Source organism: Dendropsophus ebraccatus, chromosome 7 (assembly GCF_027789765.1).
Source record: "Dendropsophus ebraccatus isolate aDenEbr1 chromosome 7, aDenEbr1.pat, whole genome shotgun sequence".
Classification (NCBI taxonomy): Eukaryota; Metazoa; Chordata; class Amphibia; order Anura; family Hylidae; genus Dendropsophus; species Dendropsophus ebraccatus.
Window position 1 is genome coordinate 142,931,294 of NC_091460.1, and position 22,549 is coordinate 142,953,842.

The 22,549-nt window shown below is 42.5% G+C and overlaps 1 protein-coding gene across 9 annotated transcripts in view; it reads right to left on the minus strand.

Annotated features, from left to right (window-relative positions):
* Positions 1-22,549, minus strand: part of INPP4B (inositol polyphosphate-4-phosphatase type II B) — a 394,433-nt gene that overhangs the window by 48,537 nt on the left and 323,347 nt on the right. For all 9 annotated transcript variants that reach the window (XR_011364011.1, XM_069978640.1, XM_069978642.1 and 6 more), the window contains 2 exons: positions 15,488-15,697; positions 9,346-9,484 (listed from right to left, as the gene is read on the minus strand). Coding sequence is in view for 8 of the 9 variants with exons in the window: in XM_069978640.1 (XP_069834741.1) it covers positions 9,346-9,484; positions 15,488-15,697 (349 nt within the window). In the remaining variant the exon portion in view is untranslated. The remainder of the gene's footprint in view (positions 1-9,345; positions 9,485-15,487; positions 15,698-22,549) is intronic.

Genomic DNA, 22,549 nt, shown 5'->3' on the forward strand with positions numbered 1-22,549 from the left:
CATTTTATAGAGACCTATCACAAGCTTTGATTAGTCTCGGTCTGAGTGTTCAGTACTTTACCAATGAGGAGTTAGAAAAAGGAGTCAGACTCCAAAAAGCTCCATTATAAGTCCGACTCTTTTTTCTATCTCAGAGCAGGGAGAGGATGTGCTGCAATGTAATCTTCTCCCCATCGGTACAGTACTGAACACTCAGACCTGGACAAATCAAAACTTTTGATACGTCTCTATGACACGTCATATGTTTTTTGTAACGACAGCGACACTTTAAGCCATTTAGAGGTGGACTTGCTGGTGTGTTTTGCATTATTTCCCTGCTGTGTAACCCAAATGTGCTTCAGCCTGAGGTCACAGACGGTCTGTCATTCTCCTTCCGGATTAGTTGCCGGACAGCAGAATGCATGGTTCCATTTATCCCAGCAAATCTTCCAGGTCCTGAAGCAGCAAAACAGCCCCAGACCGTCACATTACCACCACCATGTGTTACTGTTGGTACGATGGTCCTTATCAGAAATGCTACTCCACATGTGACTTACACCTTTAAAAAAGTTCAAGTTTTGTCTCATCGGTCCACAGAGTATTCTCCTGAAAGTCTTGGGGATCATCAAGATGTTTTCAGGCAAAACGGAGATGAGCCTGTTTTTTTTTTTCTTATTAGAACTTTGGAATTTTTCCTCAGTCCCTTTCTTATGGTGGGGTCATGAACATTGAACTTAAAGTGTCACTGTTGTTTAATTTTTTTTGCAGAAATACAGGCGATTTTAAGAAACTTTGTAATTGGGTTTATTAGCCGAAAAATGCATTTTATCATGAAAAAGCTGTTTGAAGCTCTCCCCCCTGTCTTCATGGTTTTCTATGAAGAGGGGAGGGGTGGAGAGAGATGAGGCACCAAAACAGGACAACAAAGAGCTAATTTACAGCTACATCACTGGGCTATTTCCTCTGAAGTCAGCACTGACCTCTAAATACCGGCTTTTACATAGGTCCTGCTGTGTAATCCTTTGTTCTCTGCTCTCTGCTGGGGACCAATCTCCCTCCTCCCCTCTCTATAAAAGAGTCGAGATTTCCTGATAATGAGCAGTGGATGAGAGGGAGAGGAGGGGGGGTGGAGTCTTTTTGAATGCAGATAATGGCATATTTGCTAATAAACCCAATTACAAAGTTTCTTAAAATCGCCGGTACTAATGATTTCTGCAACAACAACAAAAAACAAACGACAGTGACACTTTAACTGAGGCAAGTGAGGCAGCTCTTTGCACATTGTTGTCGGTTGTTTTGTGACCTCTTAGATCAGTTGTTGTTGCGCTCTTTTTGGGGGAGGCGGCCGGACACTCCTGGGACGATTCACCACAGTTCCATGTTTTCTCCATTTGTGGATAATAGATCTCACGCAGCTTTAGAATCTTTTCCAGACATCCAGAGAAAACACAGTTATTTTATGTTTTAAAGAAGGGGGCAATTACTTTTTCACACAGGATCCTGTAGGTTTCGATGACCTTTCCCCTTAATAATAAAGACCATTGTTTGTGTTCACTTGTGTTATGTTTAATATTTACATTTGTTTAAAATATATATGTGTCCAAAATATTAGGAAATCAGCAAGGGGGCAAACAAGTTTGCTCTTCTTACATTTTTTTTAGGATTCAGTAATATGTAGCAAAAATCTTTTCCTTTCATATCAACTGGTTTCAGAAAGTTATATAGATTTGTAATTTACTTCCATTTCAAATTCTCATCTTCCAGTGCTTGTCAGCTGCTGTATGTCCTGCAGGAAGTGGTGTATTCTCTCCAGTCTGACACAGTGCTCTCTGCTGCCACCTCTGTCCAAGACAGGAACCATGCAAAGGATTAGGAAATCCCCATAGAAAACTTCTTCTGCTCTTGAGAGTTTCTGTCTCGGACAGAGGTGGCTGCAGAAAGCACTGAAAAGAATACACCACTTCCTGCAGGACATACAGCAGCTGATGAGTATGGAAAGATGAGAATTTGAAATAGAAGTAAATTACAAATCTATATAACTTTCTAAATCCAGTAGATTTGAAAGAAAAAGATTTTCGTCGGAGTGCCCCTTTAATTACAACTTCACAATTGATATTTAGCTCTAAACAACATACATGTTTTTGCAGAACCTTTCTTGTATAACCCGTACTCACTCTGAGTTATATAATGATTTACAAGCCTGCATTTCTATCCATACTGGTTTCCTTCCTGAGCTAACCTCACACAGTACACGAGCCCCTGCTGCTTCAGTGTCATTGCAAAGCTTGTTCTTCTCCTTCTCATTTATATTCTATGAGTGGCAGTGTTTATTCTGATACTCTATAGCAGATTGATAGATGAAAAAGAATAAATCTCAGGTGTAAGAGAGGAGCATTACTAAAATATAACAAAACCGTTAAGATGTAGCAGCCGGGAAAATATAGAAAGCAGATCCGGATGAGAATAGGTTCTGTTCTGTTCACTAACATTAAAGGGGGGATCTTGGGTAAAACGAAAAAAAGAGCCGACACAGTATATACTTGAATTCTCAAAAAAGATGCAACTAAAGCTCAGAAGAAATTACTCTTTATGTCCCCCAGCTTTGTTCGTGTCTTATTTTTTCAATGGCTTGTTGTTGCTGGAATCACCAACGTAGAGGACCGTAGTTCCTATGATTCCTTTGCCTCTTCTTACACCTACCAATTACTAATTAAAATTACCAATCTGCCAAAAGCACTGAACAAGCTGCTGCCTAGCATGTGAAACAATACACCAGTGACAATAAGAGATGTGTTTGTGGTATCCCACTAGGGGTGTTGCTACTATTCACACCCTTTGTAAAAGTCTGTACTTTTTTGTGGTCTTATTGCAGCTACAGTATTACTAAAGATGACCACTAGATGTCGCTGTATTGTATAACTAAAGTATGGAAGCTGCACAGCTGAAGTGTCTCAAAGGGTTATTGTATGTGTGTGTGTGTACCAGATTCTGTTAACCAGTAGGATCTCTCTTTTCTTCTGTCCTATCACCTCTCTCCTTTCCACTCTTCTGTTGCACTCTTTCCACCCAACCACAGCGCACCTTACACGCTGGACAGGAAGTGAGTCACGTAGGAAAGAGGAAGAGTAGAGTAGTGTTAGCTAGTACCCCACATGGGTAGGACGCAGGGACAGACTCTGCTTACAAACTTCTTTCTTGAAGCATCAACACGCTGTGTAATGCACTGCTAAACCCTTCAAGAGAGGACTAGCCAGCGGATCACCTCGACCCACGCCAAGGACTAGGAGTAACAGAGTGCAGGACAGTATTCACAAAAGGGGCAAAGAGCTAGGAACTGATCTGGGTGGAGCAAAGTCACTGAAAGTCGATTAACTCCATCTCGCAGCGCCGGTGTAACCAGAAAATTCTGTCCACTCTGCTCATCCCACGTAACAAGGTCTGGGGCCTGTGTCACCCGTTAGTACGGTTCAGCCAAAGCTAGTGGGCATAAGGTGGTGTGAAGACTATAGGAAAAGTCAATACACAGGCACAGGTTGTCTTCTACTTCTTCTACAAGTGTTCTTCTATGCACTCCAACCTCTCGGCAGAGCACATTACTACTTGGGTTCAAACACTCATGGCACTCTCCTCTCTACTACGCTACCTCAGTACAACCTTATCAACTCTACTACAACCTACTCCGCACTTATCTTACAGATCTGGTGGTTCTATGTTCCAGTATTTATTGGAACTTTATCAAGTGTATCTCAAGATTTATCGTATTACCTGCTGCACATTTACAAGTAGTAAACCAAGTCAACGTTATCAACTGAGTCTGTGATTACTTGCTACCACCTGCACAGCACTTACTGTACACCGCAACCTTGGGACACTTCCCCTATCTGTGGGTGGTGGGTCTGACCACTATTCGGGAGGGTTACTACACTGCTCTGACCACCTGTGACTGCACTATCCTAAGGGACCCTGCAGCAACCCGACAGGACGCCGACCACAGGGAAATAGGGTACAACTGGCCTTACATTCTACAAGAAGGCGTGCCATCACACCTGTGTGCCCACTAGGCACTGGCGTCACGTGACAAAACCCTTGAGGTGCCGCTGTATCCCGGTCATCCATCAAGAGAAGTGGCGTCACACTTCCACCTAGTAAGTGACCGTCCGTCCCACCGTTACAACATTATCCGGGGGCTCTATCTACGGGGGCTCACCACACTTGCAGTTAACCCACCTGCACAGTTTAATAACCCAGTATAGAGGTTCTCTCATCAGGATAACCTCAGCTTAATTGTAATGCTGCTTGGTAATAGGCTATCTGTCACATTTCAGGCTACCGGATGCCCTGCGATCTTGAGAATGGAGACACAAATCAGAAGTGAGCGGTGGCACACATGCAAGTTTTCACTCCATTCATTCTCTATAGGAGCAGCAGAGATAGCCAAACTCTGCACTCCCATAGATCCTATAGAGAAATGATGGAGCTTTGACTTGCATGCGGGTTCCAGTTCTCAGTTCCAGTTATTTTCTGCTCTCAGGATAGGAGATAACTTGTAATGGCAGGACAACCCCTTTAAGCCCCTTGGCTAATCCTGCCTATGTTGACAATTACTAGTTATATGCGAGAGATCAGCAGGATATTAATCCCGTTTTCTGTGCAGGATTTCTGCCAGACTGTTTGTTTCGGGAAATGCCGACAACCTTGCAGACTGGCAAACACTTGCGGTAACTTAATCATCAGTTTCGTTTTATTAGTAATGTCTAGGTTATAAGGATACTCGGCATTTTATGAGGACTATTACTTGCATAACTGTTAATTACAAATGAATGTTCATCTACTAGGTACTGAATAATATATATGCTGTATCCTATGCTTAACATCGTAGTGATTTGCTCCTTCTGCTCAAATTTAGAAAGGAAGCAGATTTCTGACTAATTAAAACAATGCTGAAAAATCTGAGACGTTGGTGGGCCGACCTAGAGGGAGTGGGGCCTAGACTTTTAGGCCAGCCTGTTCCAATGGCTGGTGAGGGGATGGGGCCAACGGTGGCGTTGTGGGCGGGGCTAAGTGGCGCTAATGCCATGAGGCCCCGCCCACTTAACATGATCTGCAGTTGATAAAAGATCACTTTTTACTTGAACAAGCACCATGACGTATGATATAAAATAAGGTATGAAAACCGCTAAATTTACCCATTACACCTGTGTATAGATGTCAGAATTCAAAGAGGGGGTGACAGTGTCACTTTAAAGGGGAACTATCAGATGAATGTAACGTACTGATATGTCCCTACTGCACAGGAGATATTGAGGAGGCGTCCCTCTTACCTTCCCCCTCGGCGCCGTTCTGGTGCAGGTAGTAGTTTGCTCCACAGTCTGGTGAGACTATTTGGAGCACTGCCACACTCCCCCGCCCCCCCATAGCACCGATCTGGCCTGCTCCATTGATTATAATTCGGCTAGGGCCGGATCGGCGCTAAGGGGGCAGGCAGTGCTCCTAATGGATGCCCCAGTGCTCCTAATAGTCTCACTGTGGAGAAATCGCCGCCCACTTGACTGTGCGCTCAATATGCAAATTAGAAGAGATGAGTCCGATGTCCATAGGAAATCACTGGAGAGGGAACTAATGGGACAGGTTCCCTTTAAGTGGCCAGTTATGTTAAACAAGGTCTTTATAAAATTCCAGAATAAGAATGAAGAACACTGATCTTTACAGATACCGACTGATTTTTGCACCTACCATTTCATAATACGATTCCATGCTATTACCTGAGCGGTCCCTATGGGCATTAGTAGGAGACCGCTTCACTGGACGGACATCATATGGCTAAAACGTATTCTCTCCACTATAAACTGAGTGAATTGGTTTCTCTATAAGATGTTACAATCCCATCAGGTGCAATTAAGTGACCGAAACCTGTGAGTTCGGGTTTTGCTGCAGTTATTGGTCTGGAAGGGAGATGAGCATCGAGAACAATTGCTACAATATATAGTTTCTTTCTGCCATCAGTTATAACATTGCAGACTCTGCTCAGCTCTAAACCTTTTTCCCTTTAGAGATTAAAAAATAAAATAAAAACATCACTGCAAAACACCAGATAATATGATGCACATATGCAGTCAGGGGAACAGCACCGATAATGGACCAGGTCAGGTAGCTAAAATTTGGGCGATTTTAATATGGGTATTTTTTTTCCCTTTTCTCTAACCATAGTTCCCACATGCTACATGTTAAAGGAGAAGTCCGTCGGGAGGGAAGAATTCATTACGGGCAGGGGGTGTGGGGGGGGGGGTTAAGATAAAAAAGCCAATATGCTTACCGCTCCCGGCGCCCACGCTGTGGCGCATCATGGAGCTCCTGGACCCGCTGGCTGTGGTCTTCTCCCAGGAACGCCACGACCCAGACTCGATGTCACAGACAGTTAGGATTTAGCCCGCTCAGCCAATCAGTGACTGTAGCAGTGTCCCGCCCCCATCACTGACTGGCTGAGCAGGCATCTGTCAGCTGGGTCGTGACGTGAGCTTAAAAAACAGCGGGTGGGGTCTAGGAGTGGGACACGGCTCTGCGCGGGTAATAGGACAGATGACTACAATTTCTTTTTTATTTCCCCCCACCCCTTGCCCGTAATGCCCCCCCCCCCCCTGCCGCTAAACTTCCCCTTTAATTCATTATAATCATTCCTGTGCACTGGTTTTGTAACCAGAAACTTTTAAATGTTTTCATAAAGTTATAACATGCTTCATCCCTGACATGTTGTTGCATTGTCAATGGTGAAAAATGCAAAAAGAAAAATGACTTTTTGCACTTTTTCTACATGTAGAACCGCAATGCAGATTTCAGAAGTAAAACACACTCTCAAAAACTCTCCACTAAAATAGCTGCTCTAACCTCCTGTAACCATTCTTATCATTCCATTATTTAAGCTTTTTTTTTATCGCTGCACAATTGTGGCATTACACGAAGCACCAATAGGTGGCGCTGGCTTACAAGTCACCTCTGCATTGCTGTTCTCTGTTGTTATCAGGCTCTACGCGTTAAGTTTTTTTTGTGCATTTGGATGCATTGAAGTGGAGTCAATGATAAGGGGATCATAAAAATAAAAGCTGTGTATCCCGTCCTTAATAATGATCTAACATGCTGGGGTCTCCCTGGTATCATTGGGCCTATATGTACCATTGTGCTCTTGCATGTGATGTACTACAGATGTAAGCAGCTATGTAAAGGTATGATGTCATTCCTCTCTGTCTGCAGAACGTTACCAGCTGCTGCATTAAGAAAGAGAGAGAGAGAGAGAGAGAGAGCGCGCTCGGATGTGTTTATTCCCCTTGACCTTGGCCTAACCACTTGTGGCTCTCCACACTCCGCTGCCTGTAATTTACTTGTCGTCTGGACGGGTCCATGAAGATATATCGGAGTCATATATTTTCCCTAACAAAAGAAATGCTGTATACTTGTCCTCCTGACACACAGACCTCATGGTTTAACTTAGATATTGAATAATAGGTCAAAGTATCATCGCCAATAATATTCCAAGAAAGCAAAAGAGAATAGGGGGCACATTTATAGAAAATCATGTAAAAAAACCCTGAAGAGGACATTTACTTACAAAATACCTTTGTCATGATTTATAATTTGACCACTTTTACACCTTTAGAAGAGTATAACTCAAAAGTACTTGATACTCTAATGAGTACCGTATGGCGCTCATGTAAAATAGCCTTCCCGCATGTGTGGTGGCTAATATTAGCTGATCCAATTGTACCTGGAAATCCAAAGCAATGTTACAGGGTAAATGCAATAAAAGCTTGGGTATATGCTGCTTAAAGTGACTCTGTACCCACAATCTGTCCCCCCCAGGCAGATTGCTTCCTATTCCCCACCTGTGTGCATAATGAACATGGGCTGGATCGTTAATACACCTGTGCAAAGCTCAAACAGCAGTAAATGTTCCTGGAGCATTCCTAATGATGAGGAGGGTGGGGAGGGAGGACTTAGAGGTGGTGCCAGCCTAATGCATATACAAATGTAAGCCCCAGCCGTTAGACACAGCGCTGCCGAATTAAAAGTTGTTTTTAGGAGAACATCCCTCCCATCCCGGCCACATCCCCCCCCCCATCAACCCACCTCCAGCCCGCCGCCAAGAGCATACAGTACCTGCTCGGCGGCGCGGCTGCAGTGAGGCTGCCGGCTCCGGTCCCACTCAGATCAGCTGAGCGGGACCAGAGCCAGGAGCCTTACTGCAGCCGCGCCGCCGAGCAGGTAATGTATGCTCTTGGCGGCGGGCCTGAGATGGGCTGATGGGGGGATGTGGCCGAGATGTAGGGGAAAGCGCCGGGGATGCGATGGCGGGGCTGCGGGCACCAGGGAGTTAAAGCACATATTCACAGGGGGATGTCAATCCCGCTGCGAATATGTGCTATCATAGGGGTGAATTGATACCGGATCCGCAGCGGTTCTCGCTTCGAATCCGCAGAAGTGAGATCCGCTGTGGATCCGGTAGGTGTGAAGGCACCCTAAAGAAGCATTTTGCTTTTAAAGGGGTATTGCACTCAAACAAAACTTTTGATATCTTGCTGCACATGGTGAGACTAACAATTCCTTCCATACCTGTTATTATCTATTCAGTCTCCTCCCCCCAGTTCTGAGCTGCTGCTTTCTGCTGAAAACACAAAAATCTGTGTGTGAGCTTTTCTCTCCATCTCCCCCTCCTCCCCCCTCTCTTCTGAGACAGCTGATGCAATCAACCCTGGTAGGCTGTATCTGCAACATTGTAGCTTCTTTGTATAACTGGGAGGATTAATCACAGTGATTTCATTAGCAACTTGACCTTGGAATATCCCTCCCAGCATTACAAAGAAGCTACAATGTTGCAGATACAGCCAGTCGGGGACTTGTTTACATCAGCTGTCTCAGAAGGTAGGGGGGAAGAGGGGGCCACAGAGAGAAAGGCTCACACAAAGATTTTTGTGTCTTCAGCATAAAGCAGCAGCTGAGAACTGGGGGAAGGAGACTGAATAGATCATAACAAGTATGGAAGGAATTGTTAGTCTCACCATGGGCAGCAATGTATCAAAAGTTATGTTTTAGTGGAATATCCCTTTAAGTATATGTGCAGGCTGGCACATATATAATTACCACTGATAATCGGTGTCCCATGGCGCGGCTTCATTCCACGGGACACTGATCATCAATGGTAAATAAACGTGTCAGCCTGCGGCGGGGGAGGGGGAAATAAAAAAAATAAATAAATAATTGGAATGCTTTTTTAAGTGCTGGCTACAGATCAGTACATTATCTTTTGGGTAAATGCATTGTGCTCTTCTCCTTATTCTTGTAAAGAGAAGGGTTTTAATCCACAAGATGATATCTTACCATTTATGTGCGATGTGATGAGATCTTCCTCCGAAGAGTCGGGTTTGTCATCTTTTGTGCTTTCTTCTTGTTCAAGTAGTCTGTCTATCATGGCAATAATGCAATTGAGACTCTTCCCTACGTTGGCCCACACCCTATCCTGAAAAGAACATAAGCATCACAAAAGATACACTAACAAAAAAACTGCATAAAGAATGGGAGATACGTATAAAGTGCCATAAAGGCAGGAGCTTTAAAGCAAAGAAACCTCTTAAAGGTAGGAGTAATATAATATAGGAGGAATAGAGTCCTGGTATGAAGATATTGCATCTTACAGCAGATTGGACATTTGTGAGCATATATGAAAGAAAACTTATATAATATATTAATATAGAAATAAATACACAAAACCAACTTATTGCACATTCTCATGTTTTAACACATTTTTGATGGCCTATAAAAAAAAAGTTAGGCTAAGGCCCAGTTGTACATATGGAGACTTAAATTTTTTAGTTCCATACTATGAGGCACTGCATAGGCCACTGTGCGGGTATCTCCTTAACCCCTTCCCTTCCTGGCCCATTTTGAAATAAATGCTGTGTATGTAATAGAGCACTGATCCATTAGATCGGTGCTTTATTATACTGGTCTGCTGCAGACCAGATACATGGAGTGCCGAGCCTGGATTAGCATCATTCCAACACTGAGCCCAAGCCAGGCCAGTGTAACGGATCTCGTAACGGAGATCTGCCTCTAGACACCAGGGATGGGGGGCTAAAGAGGACATTTAGATGCAGCTGTCATGTTTGACAGCTGCATTTAAGTGTTCAAATAAGCAGGTGAGGTGTGGCAGAAAGCAGAAATTAAGAAAGAAATAGCACACAGTAAGCTTGATTCTTGGGGCTGAAGTCTTTATTTATCGTCTTAAAGGGGTTCTCAGGCAAAAATCTTTCAAAAATTTTAAAGGGGTACTCTTTCAAAAAATTTCTTTCTTTGAGAAAGTTATATAGATTTGTAATTTACTTCTGTTTAAAAATTTCCGGTCTTCCAGTACTTATCAGCTGCTGTATGTCCTGCCGGAAGTGGTGTATTCTCTCCAGTCTGACACAGTGCTCTCTGCTGCCACCTCTGTCCATGTCAGGAGTTGTCCAGAGCAGGAGAGGTTTTCTATGGGGATTTGCTGCTGCTGTGGACAGTTCCTGACATGGACAGAGGTGGCAGCAGAGAGCACTGTGTCAGACTGGAAAGAATACACCCCTTCCTGCAGGACAAACAGCAGCTTATAAGTACTGGAAGACTTGAGGTTTTTTTTTTTAAATAGAATTACAAATCTATATAACTTTATTGAAACCTGTTAATTTTAAAGAATTTTTTTCACTGGAGGACACTAATGCAAAAAAAAAAAAAAAAAAAAAATTGTAAATAAGGTTGTACTGCACACTATTCCATGCCACAGAATCAATCTATCTATCTATCTATCTATCTATCTACGATCTATCTATCTATCTATCTATCTATCTATCTATCTATCTATCTATCTCCTATCTATCTATCTCCTATCTATCTATCTATCTATCTATCTCCTATCTATCTATCTATCTATCTATAAGGAAACAGATGAAGCAGAGTAAACAGATTGCCCACGTATACGATAATGCAAATTAATATGTCAATTAACTTTGATGGTGTTTGTTAGAAACAGCACATGTGAACCTGGCCCACAACACAAACACTATTAACGAGAAACTCGGTGCAATCTCCCTGTGTGCTTTACCTTTCCAACAGGAGCTCTAATGAATCATCGCAACTTCAATTACAACAGCTACAATGAGTCTTCCCACACTCACGCTGCTCTTTAAAACAATGTTCCTCTGAGGTCTTATTATTTTTCACAATTATATACGAGTTAAACAGTTATCTCGGCAGTTCACAATTCATTCTGCTTTTCGTACTTTCTAAATATGCCGCTTGGCTGTGAATGAAAACGGATTGTCCTCGTTTAGATGGTTGATGAAGATATTACAATTATGGCGCCTCTCTTGGCAGACGTAATATACCAGGCACATTAACAACACCAAGCTAAGCGTACCCGCCGTGTATCACGCTCCGCTTCTGCTCTCCAGAGGAAAGACTATTTAGAAACGGACTACCTATATTAAATGGCAGCTTTTCTCGCACATATAGACCGCCTGGAAAGAATTCTATTTTAAAAACAAATTTTTATGGAAGAAAATAGAGTTTAAAAGTCAAGGCATTTATCAACATGTAAGGCTAGAATAAGGAGACATTCACAAAAAAAAAAAAAAAAAAAAGTTTAAAAGTTTGCGCTACTCTACTGACACAACCGTGAGGCTGTGTCAGTACAGTAGCGCAAACTTTTAAACAGTTTTGGAGCTCTCAGCATCATAATGAATCCGGTCCACAGAACGCTGTCCATGCCCGGACAGTTTTTTGCGGACGTGTCAATGCCTCCTTACAGATATCATTCTGTTTATATTTAGGGCCAAGTAGTGGAGGAGTCTCAGAATGATCTAAGGTGCAATATGTACATTTGTGGGAATGAACAGAAGGGAAGAATTACACTGCAAACTAGTGACACTAGTTGACTTAAAACGTTTGATTCCCCCTAAAGTACCCCCTGTAAGGGTATTATTGTATTATGTCTATTTTATAGAGAAAGATTTATTAAGAACATTTGCAAAAATCATTATTATTATTATTATTATTATTATTAAAGGAGAAGTCCAGCAAAAAATGTTATTGATGTATTGTATTGCCCCCCACAAGTTATACACATCTCCAAAATACAATTACGGGAAATGCTTATAAAAGTGCTTATTTCCCTGCACTTACTACTGCATCAAGGCTTCACTTCCTGGATAACATGGTGATGTCACTTCCTGGATAACATGGTGATGTCACTTCCTGGATAACATGGTGATGTCACTTCCTGGATAACATGGTGATGTCACTTCCTGGATAACATGGTGATGTCACTTCCTGGGTAACATGGTGATGTCACTTCCTGGGTAACATGGTGATGTCACTTCCTGGGTAACATGGTGATGTCACTTCCTGGGTAACATGGTGATGTCACTTCCTGGATAACATGGTGATGTCACTTCCTGACTAACATGGTGATGTCACTTCCTGACTAACATGGTGATGTCACTTCCTGGATAACATGGTGATGTCACTTCCTGGATAACATGGTGATGTCACTTCCTGGATAACATGGTGATGTCACTTCCTGGATAACATGGTGATGTCACTTTCTGGATAACATGGTGATGTCACTTTCTGGATAACATGGTGATGTCACTTTCTGGATAACATGGTGATGTCACTTTCTGGATAACATGGTGATGTCACTTTCTGGATAACATGGTGATGTCACTTTCTGGATAACATGGTGATGTCACTTTCTGGATAACATGGTGATGTCACTTTCTGGATAACATGGTGATGTCACTTTCTGGATAACATGGTGATGTCACTTTCTGGATAACATGGTGATGTCACTTTCTGGATAACATGGTGATGTCACTTTCTGGATAACATGGTGATGTCACTTTCTGGATAACATGGTGATGTCACTTTCTGGATAACATGGTGATGTCACTTTCTGGATAACATGGTGATGTCACTTTCTGGATAACATGGTGATGTCACTTTCTGGATAACATGGTGATGTCACTTTCTGGATAAAATGGTGATGTCACTTTCTGGATAACATGGTGATGTCACTTTCTGGATAACATGGTGATGTCACTTTCTGGATAACATGGTGATGTCACTTTCTGGATAACATGGTGATGTCACTTTCTGGATAACATGGTGATGTCACTTTCTGGATAACATGGTGATGTCACTTTCTGGATAACATGGTGATGTCACTTTCTGGATAACATGGTGATGTCACTTTCTGGATAACATGGTGATGTCACTTTCTGGATAACATGGTGATGTCACTTTCTGGATAACATGGTGATGTCACTTTCTGGATAACATGGTGATGTCACTTTCTGGATAACATGGTGATGTCACTTTCTGGATAACATGGTGATGTCACTTTCTGGATAACATGGTGATGTCACTTCCTGGATAACATGGTGATGTCACTTCCTGGGTAACATGGTGATGTCACTTCCTGGATAACATGGTGATGTCACTTCCTGACTAACATGGTGATGTCACTTCCTGGATAACATGGTGATGTCACTTCCTGGATAACAAGGTGATGTCACTTCCTGGATAACATGGTGATGTCACTTCCTGACTAACATGGTGATGTCACTTCCTGGATAACATGGTGACGTCATCACCCGACTCCCAGAGCTGTGCGGCTGTGGCTGCTGGAGAGGATGATGGCAGAGGGATACTGAGTGTCCCTCCAGTGCCGTGTGTCTCTCAGTGTCCCCCTGCCATCATCCTCTTCAGCAGCCACAGCCTGCACAGCTCTGGGAGTCGGGTCGTGACATCACCATGTTATCCAGGAAGTGACATCACTATCCAGGAAGTGACATCACCATGTTATCCAGGAAGTGACATCACCATGTTATCCAGGAAGTGAAGCCTTGATGCACTAGTAAGTGCAGGGAAAAAAGCTCTTTATGCGCATTACCCATAATAAGTGTATATTGGTGATTTCTATAACTTGTGGGGGGCAATACAATATTTTAATAAAAAATTTTCGACAAACTTCTCCTTTAATATTTACTCCCTACCAGAATTGCCAAATCTGGGACAGGTTGCATAAGCTGCTCTCCCGTATTGAATAATCATACATATAGGAGATGTGTCTGACAGGGTGACATGATGAAAGGGAATATTCCTACTAACCACAGTAAAGTTAAATCAGATGTGTACTGTACCTCATACATAAGGAAAAGTAAATCACTATGCTGTATTGCACATCACTGTGCTCTTCTTCTCCTCCATAGATCTGATCATTTTCCGGTTTCCTCTCTGAACTGTGACCATGCTTTCCCACAATCCCTTTTTGCTTGCTTGTACAGTGGAGATTAACTGCCAATATTTCCAGGACAAACCAAAACCAATAGAATTGAGCATGTGTGACCACCTTATTGGATTCCATGAGGTGGTTATAACCAAGTGCAACAGATCATCAAAACAAGGTCTTCAAGGTTAGAACGAGCGGTATATAAGATTTAGGTTTAGTTTATCTTGTTCTGTTATTTTTCCCTTTTTTTTTTATTTGGTATTCTCTTCATACTTTTTTATGCTTTGATACTAATAATGTACATCTTATAACTTATATTTTGGGGGAAAATATGATTTGCTTTGTGTTTTTATATTGATTTGATTTATATTAAAGTGTCACAGTCTTTTTTTTTTTTTTTTTTTTTACACAGAAATCAATAGTACAGGCAATTTTTAAGAAACTGTGTAATTGTGTTTATTAGGCAAATCTGCCATTATCTGCATTCAAAAAGACTTTCCCCAGGTCCCCCCCACCTCCCTCCTCTCTCTAGTTCACTGCTCATTCCCAGGAAATCTCGACTTTTACATCAGTCGAGCCCTGTCTAATCTATGGAGAGGGGAGGGGGAGGAGGGAGATTAGTCGCCAGCAGATAGCAGAGCACAAAGAATTATAGAGCGGGACCTGTATGAAAGCCGATATTCAGAGGTCAGAGAGGTTAGTGCTGACTTCAAAGGAGATAGTCCGGTGATGTAGCTGTAAGGGTCCATTTACACAGAAAGAATATCTGACAGATTATCTGCCAAAGATTTGAAGCCAAAGCCAAAAACAGACTATGAACAGAGAACAGGTCATAAAGGAAAGCCTGAGATTTCTCCTCTTTTTAAATCCATTTCTGACTTTTGCTTCAGATCTTTGGCAGATAATATGTCAGATAATCTTTCTGTGTAAATGGACCCTAAATTAACTCTTTGTTGTCCTGTTTTGGTGCCTCATCTCCCTCCACCCCTCCCCTCTCCATAGAGAACAATAAAGACAGGGGGGAGAGCTTCAAACTGCTTTTTCATGATAAAAATGCATTTATTGGTTAATAATCCCTATTACAAAGTTTCTTAAAATCGCCTGTACTATTGATTTCTGCAAAACAATTTCAACAACAGTGACACTTTAAAAAATAACTTCACTCCAAATCCATGAGTACAATGAAGCAGAATTACTTACCCATTCCTCCTCATCATATTCAGAGTGGTGAGGAATTGAGTCTTGTCTGCTTATTGGGACAGGGCTATCCTGCCCCTGGAGATCATTCTCAGTCGGACTATTTCTTGGCTCTGTAAGCTTCATATTTGGACAACCAGGCCGTGCCGTGTATAGCGCCAAGAGAGCGTTGCTGACTAACTGGTCTTTAAATGAATGCACAAACAGTTCCGTCTGTAAAGTAAAAAAAAAAAGCAAAAACAGTGAAAAAAAGAACAAAAGAATTTCCTGTAAAGTATCTGAGATGGTTAATCAAGTCTCACGCTAGAGTGTCTCATTTATAAACGTCCGCATCCTCATAAAATCCCATTTGTTAGCAGGTTAAACAGTTATGTTTTAGTATACTATTTATGGCGGAGTCAAGGCTCATAACTTACAGAAGAAAAATAGATGTAGGATAATTCGGCTTTAAAGACGGCCATTAACATTTCACTTAAGAATTTTACTATCCAGATGGGATTGTATAAACTGTCATATGGATTGAAATAAAACGTCACTCGGAATCCTGCTAAGAAAATCATTTCATTGTGCTACGGATTGAATGGGAAATGGTGATAAGAGAAGACAATAAGGAGTCCGTAATAAAAGGTGCCCGAGCACATGAGAGCAGATTCAGCCAAAGCCGACAATTTCAGCAGGACCAGCTGACTATCTTGCGTGTAGGCTGACTCTCCCCTGAAGAAGAATTGCAAGGATTGAATCTTAACTCCAGATTCTTTTGTTCTCAAAAAAGAATTGTATTTCCCTCTGTCCAGGGGCATGGCTAGGCACCAAGGTTCAGGGCCAGTGTCCTAACCCTTATATCCAGGCCCCTTACTGAAGAAGAACAGCAGTGTAGCTAGCAGGGGGACTGGTGGTGGGGTCCACAATGTCAGGGAATCTTGACCACTTGACACGGCTACATAAAAGAGGAGGACATGGAGTGTTCCATTGTATTCTGCTCATTCTCCATTTCTCTTCTCTCGTATCCCAGAACTTCCTTCTGCAGCTTCTAGGTGTGAAAGGAGGAGAACGGGAGGACTCCCCGCATGGCGTCCTGAGCAGGCTAGGACCGGAAATACACAGTGCTGCCTGTGCTGGACATACCATGCCCCCTCCTATTATCCAATCAGCTGTATTTCTATCTCTACCTCTGACCCCCCCAACCCAAAAGGAGTCCCAGGCTGGAGGAATGGATGGGGAGAACACAGGCATCATAAAAATTGTATAAAGAGCATATCTTAGGGTCTGTTCACACTGAGGAATAGGTGAGTAATTGAAGAGGAAAATTTTCTGCTTGAAATTTCCTCTTCTTCAGCTCTGGTGGAATAGGTGCGGAAATCGAGCACAATTTGATTGGACTTCGAGCAGAAAGCTGAAATTCAGAGCCCCAATGACATCTATGGGATTTCTAAAGCAGAATCGCTCCCAAAGAATTCTGTCAATTCTTTGGGGCAGAAAACGGATCTGTCATGGAACATTCTGCACGTAAACAATAACGTGAGAACAACAGAGCGGAAATCCCATTGAACACAATGGGACATTGCTGTGTACATATTTTACAGAAGGAATTTCAAGCGGAATACGCGTAAAAATAAGCACGGATTCCGCCTAAAATTCCTCGCCTATTCCTCAGTGTGAACATACATTAACTGTGCACAGCCAAAGATATAGTGTAGGAGCGCATGTTACCAACTCATACACAACTGTATACAAATTATACTAAGAGGAAATAAGGGAATAATAGAATAATCCGGTGCACACCCCTGTTTGTAAAACTTAGAATGATAAAAAATGTTTATTAAATCCAACAAGGCATAACAAAACCTATAAAAATATATACATAAAAGTGCTCAGAAACATGAGCAAATGAGCCAAGCACACCTGTAATATTGGTTCCCCCCAGGAACCAAAACCTTGGAGACTATTACAGCTTCATGAGATCATAAACAAAAAAATGTATAATACAATGAAACCCAATCCCAACCCAAGTGTTACGCGCAAATATAGAAGTACCAAAGCTGTATAACAATACACACTGTATGGTAAGCGGAAAATGTAACATGAACCACTACAAAAGAAAGCAAATATTAAATATTTTCAACTCAAATAGAGACCACTACATATAAAATCAAAGAAAACATGTATATAACCCCAAAAAAGCAAACCGGATAGGTGCCATAAACCCCACGTATCAGTGTGCTAAACACAGCACTTTGGTTCCTCTGGTTCTGTTTCAGCATTCATCATTTTGACAGAATATCACTGCATGTAGCGTATTTTCATCCCTTTAAAGTGTAGCTGTCATTTAATTATTTATTTTTTTGCAGAAATTAATAGTACAAGCGATTTTACGAAAGTCTGTAATAGATTTAATTAGGCAAAAAAGCCTCTTTCTGTACTCAAAAAGCTGTCCCCCCCCCACCCTCTCAATTCTTATCTGTGCATTATCAGGCAAAGTTGTCTTCATTACAGAGGAGCAAAGTAAAGACTGGTTTGCTGAGTCTCGTTATAACCTATGGAGGGGGAGGGGCCGAGGGGGAGCAAACAAGAAGCTGTACAGTTTGGAGACTGGGCACATAAAACGCTGGATTCACAGGTCAGAAAGGTCAGTGCTTATCTGGAAGCTTGGTGAGGGAAGATTGCAGGATGATGGCTGTGCAGGGCTGCCTTTTCTCCTCTCCATGCTCACTCATCCCCCTCAGCCCCTCCCTTCTCCATAGACAGTATAACGGACACAGAAATCCTGCTTCTTCTGAAGTGAGGGGGGAGGTAGGAAAACAGCTTTTTTAGTACAGAAGGAAACTCTTTTGCTTAATAAAAACCTATTACAGAGTTTCTTAAAATCGCTTGTACTCACATAGTACTGACATTTAAATGACAGTTACGCTTTAAAGCTGGGTTCACACACTGTATACTTCAGGCAGTATTTGGTCCTCAAGTCAGGTCCTCATAGCAACCAAAACCAGGAGTGGATTGAAAACACAGAAAGGCTCTGTTCACACAATGTTGAAATTGAGTGGATGGCCGTCATATAACGGTAAATAACTGCCATTATTTCAATATAAAAGCCGTTGTTTTAAAATAACAGCAAAAATTTGCCATTAAATGACGGCCATCCACTCAATTACAACATTATGTGAACATAGCCTTTCTGTGTTTTCAATCCACTCCTGGTTTTGGTTGCTATACAGCCTCACAAATACAGCCTCAAATATACATAGTGTGAACCCAGCCTAAATATGACAGAATTTGTATTTAGAAGATGGAAATACACAAATATGGAAAGGGCCATACTGACAGGACTCTCTGTAGATAGGAGCCTATATGGTAAGTTACTTCCTATTCCTTTCAGTAATACAATGATCATATTGTGGTTCATCATTACGAGAACGTTTGACAGGTTCTCCCTATAACTGATGCCTACTGACAAACTATGTGATCACAGTCAGCTAAATAGATGCCTGCCTCCATGACTAAAGCATCGGCAGAATGAGATCAGATTGACATGACAAGCTATTGTGTTTGAGCGACAGCCGATATCCTGATATAAAATCCGAGATAACTTACATTGTATAAAACACAATGATTTATACAGAATCTTACCCACTCTGAGTGGGGCTTCACTACCTCTTCATTATTACACGAACGGTTCTAAAATATTCCTAGATCACAAGAACATATTTTTGGAATGGTAAAAAGTTACTATAGAAGAGCGGAATATTGGCACAAATGTTCTCGAATACAGATTTACAGCCCCATCATCTGTAAACCTGAACCATGCTGACATGTGCTGTGAATGGCTGAGGTCCTCCCATTGTTTCACACAGTCTTATCTCCGGCAATAATTACAGAATTAGCCGACCGATAACGGAATAAAGACGTAGCAGACATTAATTTGTTCACGCTACATTGTTATAGCATCATGATAACACAAGGAATGATAATGCACTGGGTTTACCTAGAGCTAAGGGTGTACATATCATATAGAAGCCTGTGCTGCTGCTATGGGGCCCATAAAGGGGGTCGGCAAATTCTCCTTTCCCTAGAAAGGGGATTGCTGCTTATTTATGTAAAACCATAGAAATAGCTCAACATTAGAGATGAGCGAACCAAGCCGCCCAAACCCAGATTCATTACGAACTTTGCAAAAAGTTGGGTTCACTACCAAACCAAACTTTTTGCAAAGTTTGGACAGGTTTGGGAAGAGCGGTCACACATCTCAAAAAACAAAAAGTTATTCTAACCTGTCCACACTCCCCCAGTGTTTCTTGCATCTCTCTGGTCCCTTCCGGTCAGCTTCTCCAATGAGGGCCCACTCAGCCAATCACAGGCTGACTGGGACGGGACAGCACCACTGCCTGTGATGGGCTGAACGAGCCTTCACTGGAGAAGGGGACAGGACGGGACCGGACGGGAGAAGAGGGACCCTGGGGGAGCATGGACATGTAAGTATAATGAACAGCTTTTTGAAGTTCGGTTGGGCACGAACCCAAACTTTACGTTAAAGTTTGGTGAACCTGCCGAAGAGAACTTTTGCCAAATTTGCTCATCTCTACTCCTCATACAGTAGTAAATTCCTTTTTTGTATATATTAGTAACTTATTTCTACTACATAAAGAAATGCAAAATGCAATGCTTTTGAGGTTGGATTCCAATGAAGTAACATGATGCACTTCTTGAGTGTTTCATCCGTATACTCTTCTATAACAATGTATGAAATGAACGAGTATCAAAAACGAGTATCAAAAGGACGCCTAGCTCAATACTGTTACCACCACTGCCATCCTCTACCTTGTACTAGCACAAAAGACATAGTCAATTTTTGTTTGATATATTAAATAATGGTTTTTATACCTTTTCTATTTTTTTGCATTTACTTTATGCCATCAACAAGCAAAGCTTCTTATTTCTATAAAGGGGTAAAAGGAGATTATGTAAATGGGGGTGAAATCCATACATCATAACTAGCTTTGAGTACCACGTCATGTTCGTCCTATTACTGTAAATAATAAACTATTAAAGGAAAGGGGACCCAGATTCAGATCACCAGACCTCAGGGCGGGACTGAATTTACGGCCATAGTACGTACACAAAAATGCATCCATTATTATACTTTCAAGAAACTAGCTGAAGGTGAGCATACACCTGCAATACTGTTGAATCCTTTGTCCGACATTCTCTATGGGAAGGGGTAAGCTGCAGCCAGACTACTCTGACAGCAGCTTATCTCTCGGAGAACAAAGAGGTCGGCAGTGATTTTCCATTACATCAGACCCCTATCTTCACCAACATAATTTGTGGAGGGAGTGTCGGGAGCGCTCCATACATTTTAAAGTGACATTGGGGTTCAGCCAACACAAGTGTATGAGGACCTTAAGGGTCATTATAGTTTAATGCCTCATTCACATGTCCAGTGTTTTTCAAGGAGAGTGATTTTGTCCGCTCTGTAAAAAACAGTCTGTTGATTGCATCTATTTGGATCTGCCGGGTTGGGGGTTGGGAGGCGCTGGTGTTGTCCGGGGTTGGAGTGGGGGGGCTTATAGGAGCGGGAAGAGATGGGAGCGGTGACAAAAGTGGTGGTGGGAGCAGGGAACATAGGAGCGGTGAGAGACGGAAGCGGTGAGAGATGGGAGCAGAGGAGATGGGAGTGGGTGATAGTAGCGGGAAGAGACAGGAGTAGTGACAGGAGCAGGGGAGATGGGAACAGGGAGAGAAAGGAGAGGGGAAGATAGGAGCGGTGTCAGGGGCAGTGGAGATGGGAACAGGGAGAGGGGGAGAAAGGAGCGGTGACAGTAGCAGGGAAGATGGGAGTGGGTGATAGTAGCGGGGAGAGACAGGAGCAGAGACAGGAGCAGGGGAGATGGGAGCGGGCAGAAAGTGGAGCGGGGGAGACAGACAGGTGTTGTGACAGTAGCGGGGTAGATGGGAGCGGGTGATAGTAGCGGGGAGAGACAGGAGCAGGAGAGATGAGAGCGGGGAGAGACAGGAGCGGTGACAGGAGCAGGGCAGATGGGAGCGGGATACAGGAGCGCTGAGAGTTGGGAACAGAGGAGATGGGAGTGGATGACAGGAGCGGGGGAGACATGCACAGTGACAGGAGCAGGGGAGATGAGAGCGGGGAGAGACAGGAGCAGGGAGAGGCATCCGTGCCGCGACCCGCACTATGACCTGTCCTATTTTTTCGCAGCAAGCATCATGGCACAGATGACAGCACGGGTGACATGAATACACTCACAGGGTTTAATGGGCCCTAAAATTTTACGGAACATGTGAATAAGGCCTAAACTGTACTACCCTAACTCTGAAGATTTCTTAAAGATTTAAGATATCAACAACTCCCACCATCTACCAGTATACCGGAGAACTTTCCCGTATGCTCTAGTATTTGCAATGAGATGTTTCTTAGAAGAGAAAGTAGAGAAAGCTTAAAAGAAAAGTAGAAACAAGCACTCCAGCCTTTGTGATATGGGGAATGGTATTGTACTGCAGCCATAAATCCTTGAATATTGATATTTCTTGCTTATTGAAACACAGCAGCGATTCAATGTAACCTTCTCTGAATCAGGCTTGAAAACACTCCAAGCTATAAAAGATCCAATGCGGCTCATAGTATTCCAGAGGTATGGGCTTCACAGGCCATCTGTCTACATAGACTTCTTTCTTCTGCATCCAAATCGTGTCTGGCTGCTTTCTGAGGGAATAACTTCCCAAGCAGTTGTTATTCTTTTAAGTTCGTCCCAATAAATGTCAAAATCAAAAACAATGTAAATAAATAATGGGCTTGAAGCATCGTGCATGTAAAGGACACCTGCACCCACCGCCGCAGCACTACTGCAGCCCACATCTCACAGCCCAATATCAAAGATGTGCATGAAAGGTTCCTTTTGCTTGTTTCTCGTTTGAACTGGGTCTTTTTTTTCAAATTTTAAATTACAGGGAAAGAGGAGTCACTAGCCGCTGATTTCAAAATGAGATATCGGCTAGGCTGAAAGCTTCAACCTAACAATAGTTATACGATCAGTACAATAGCAAGCATTAAGCAGC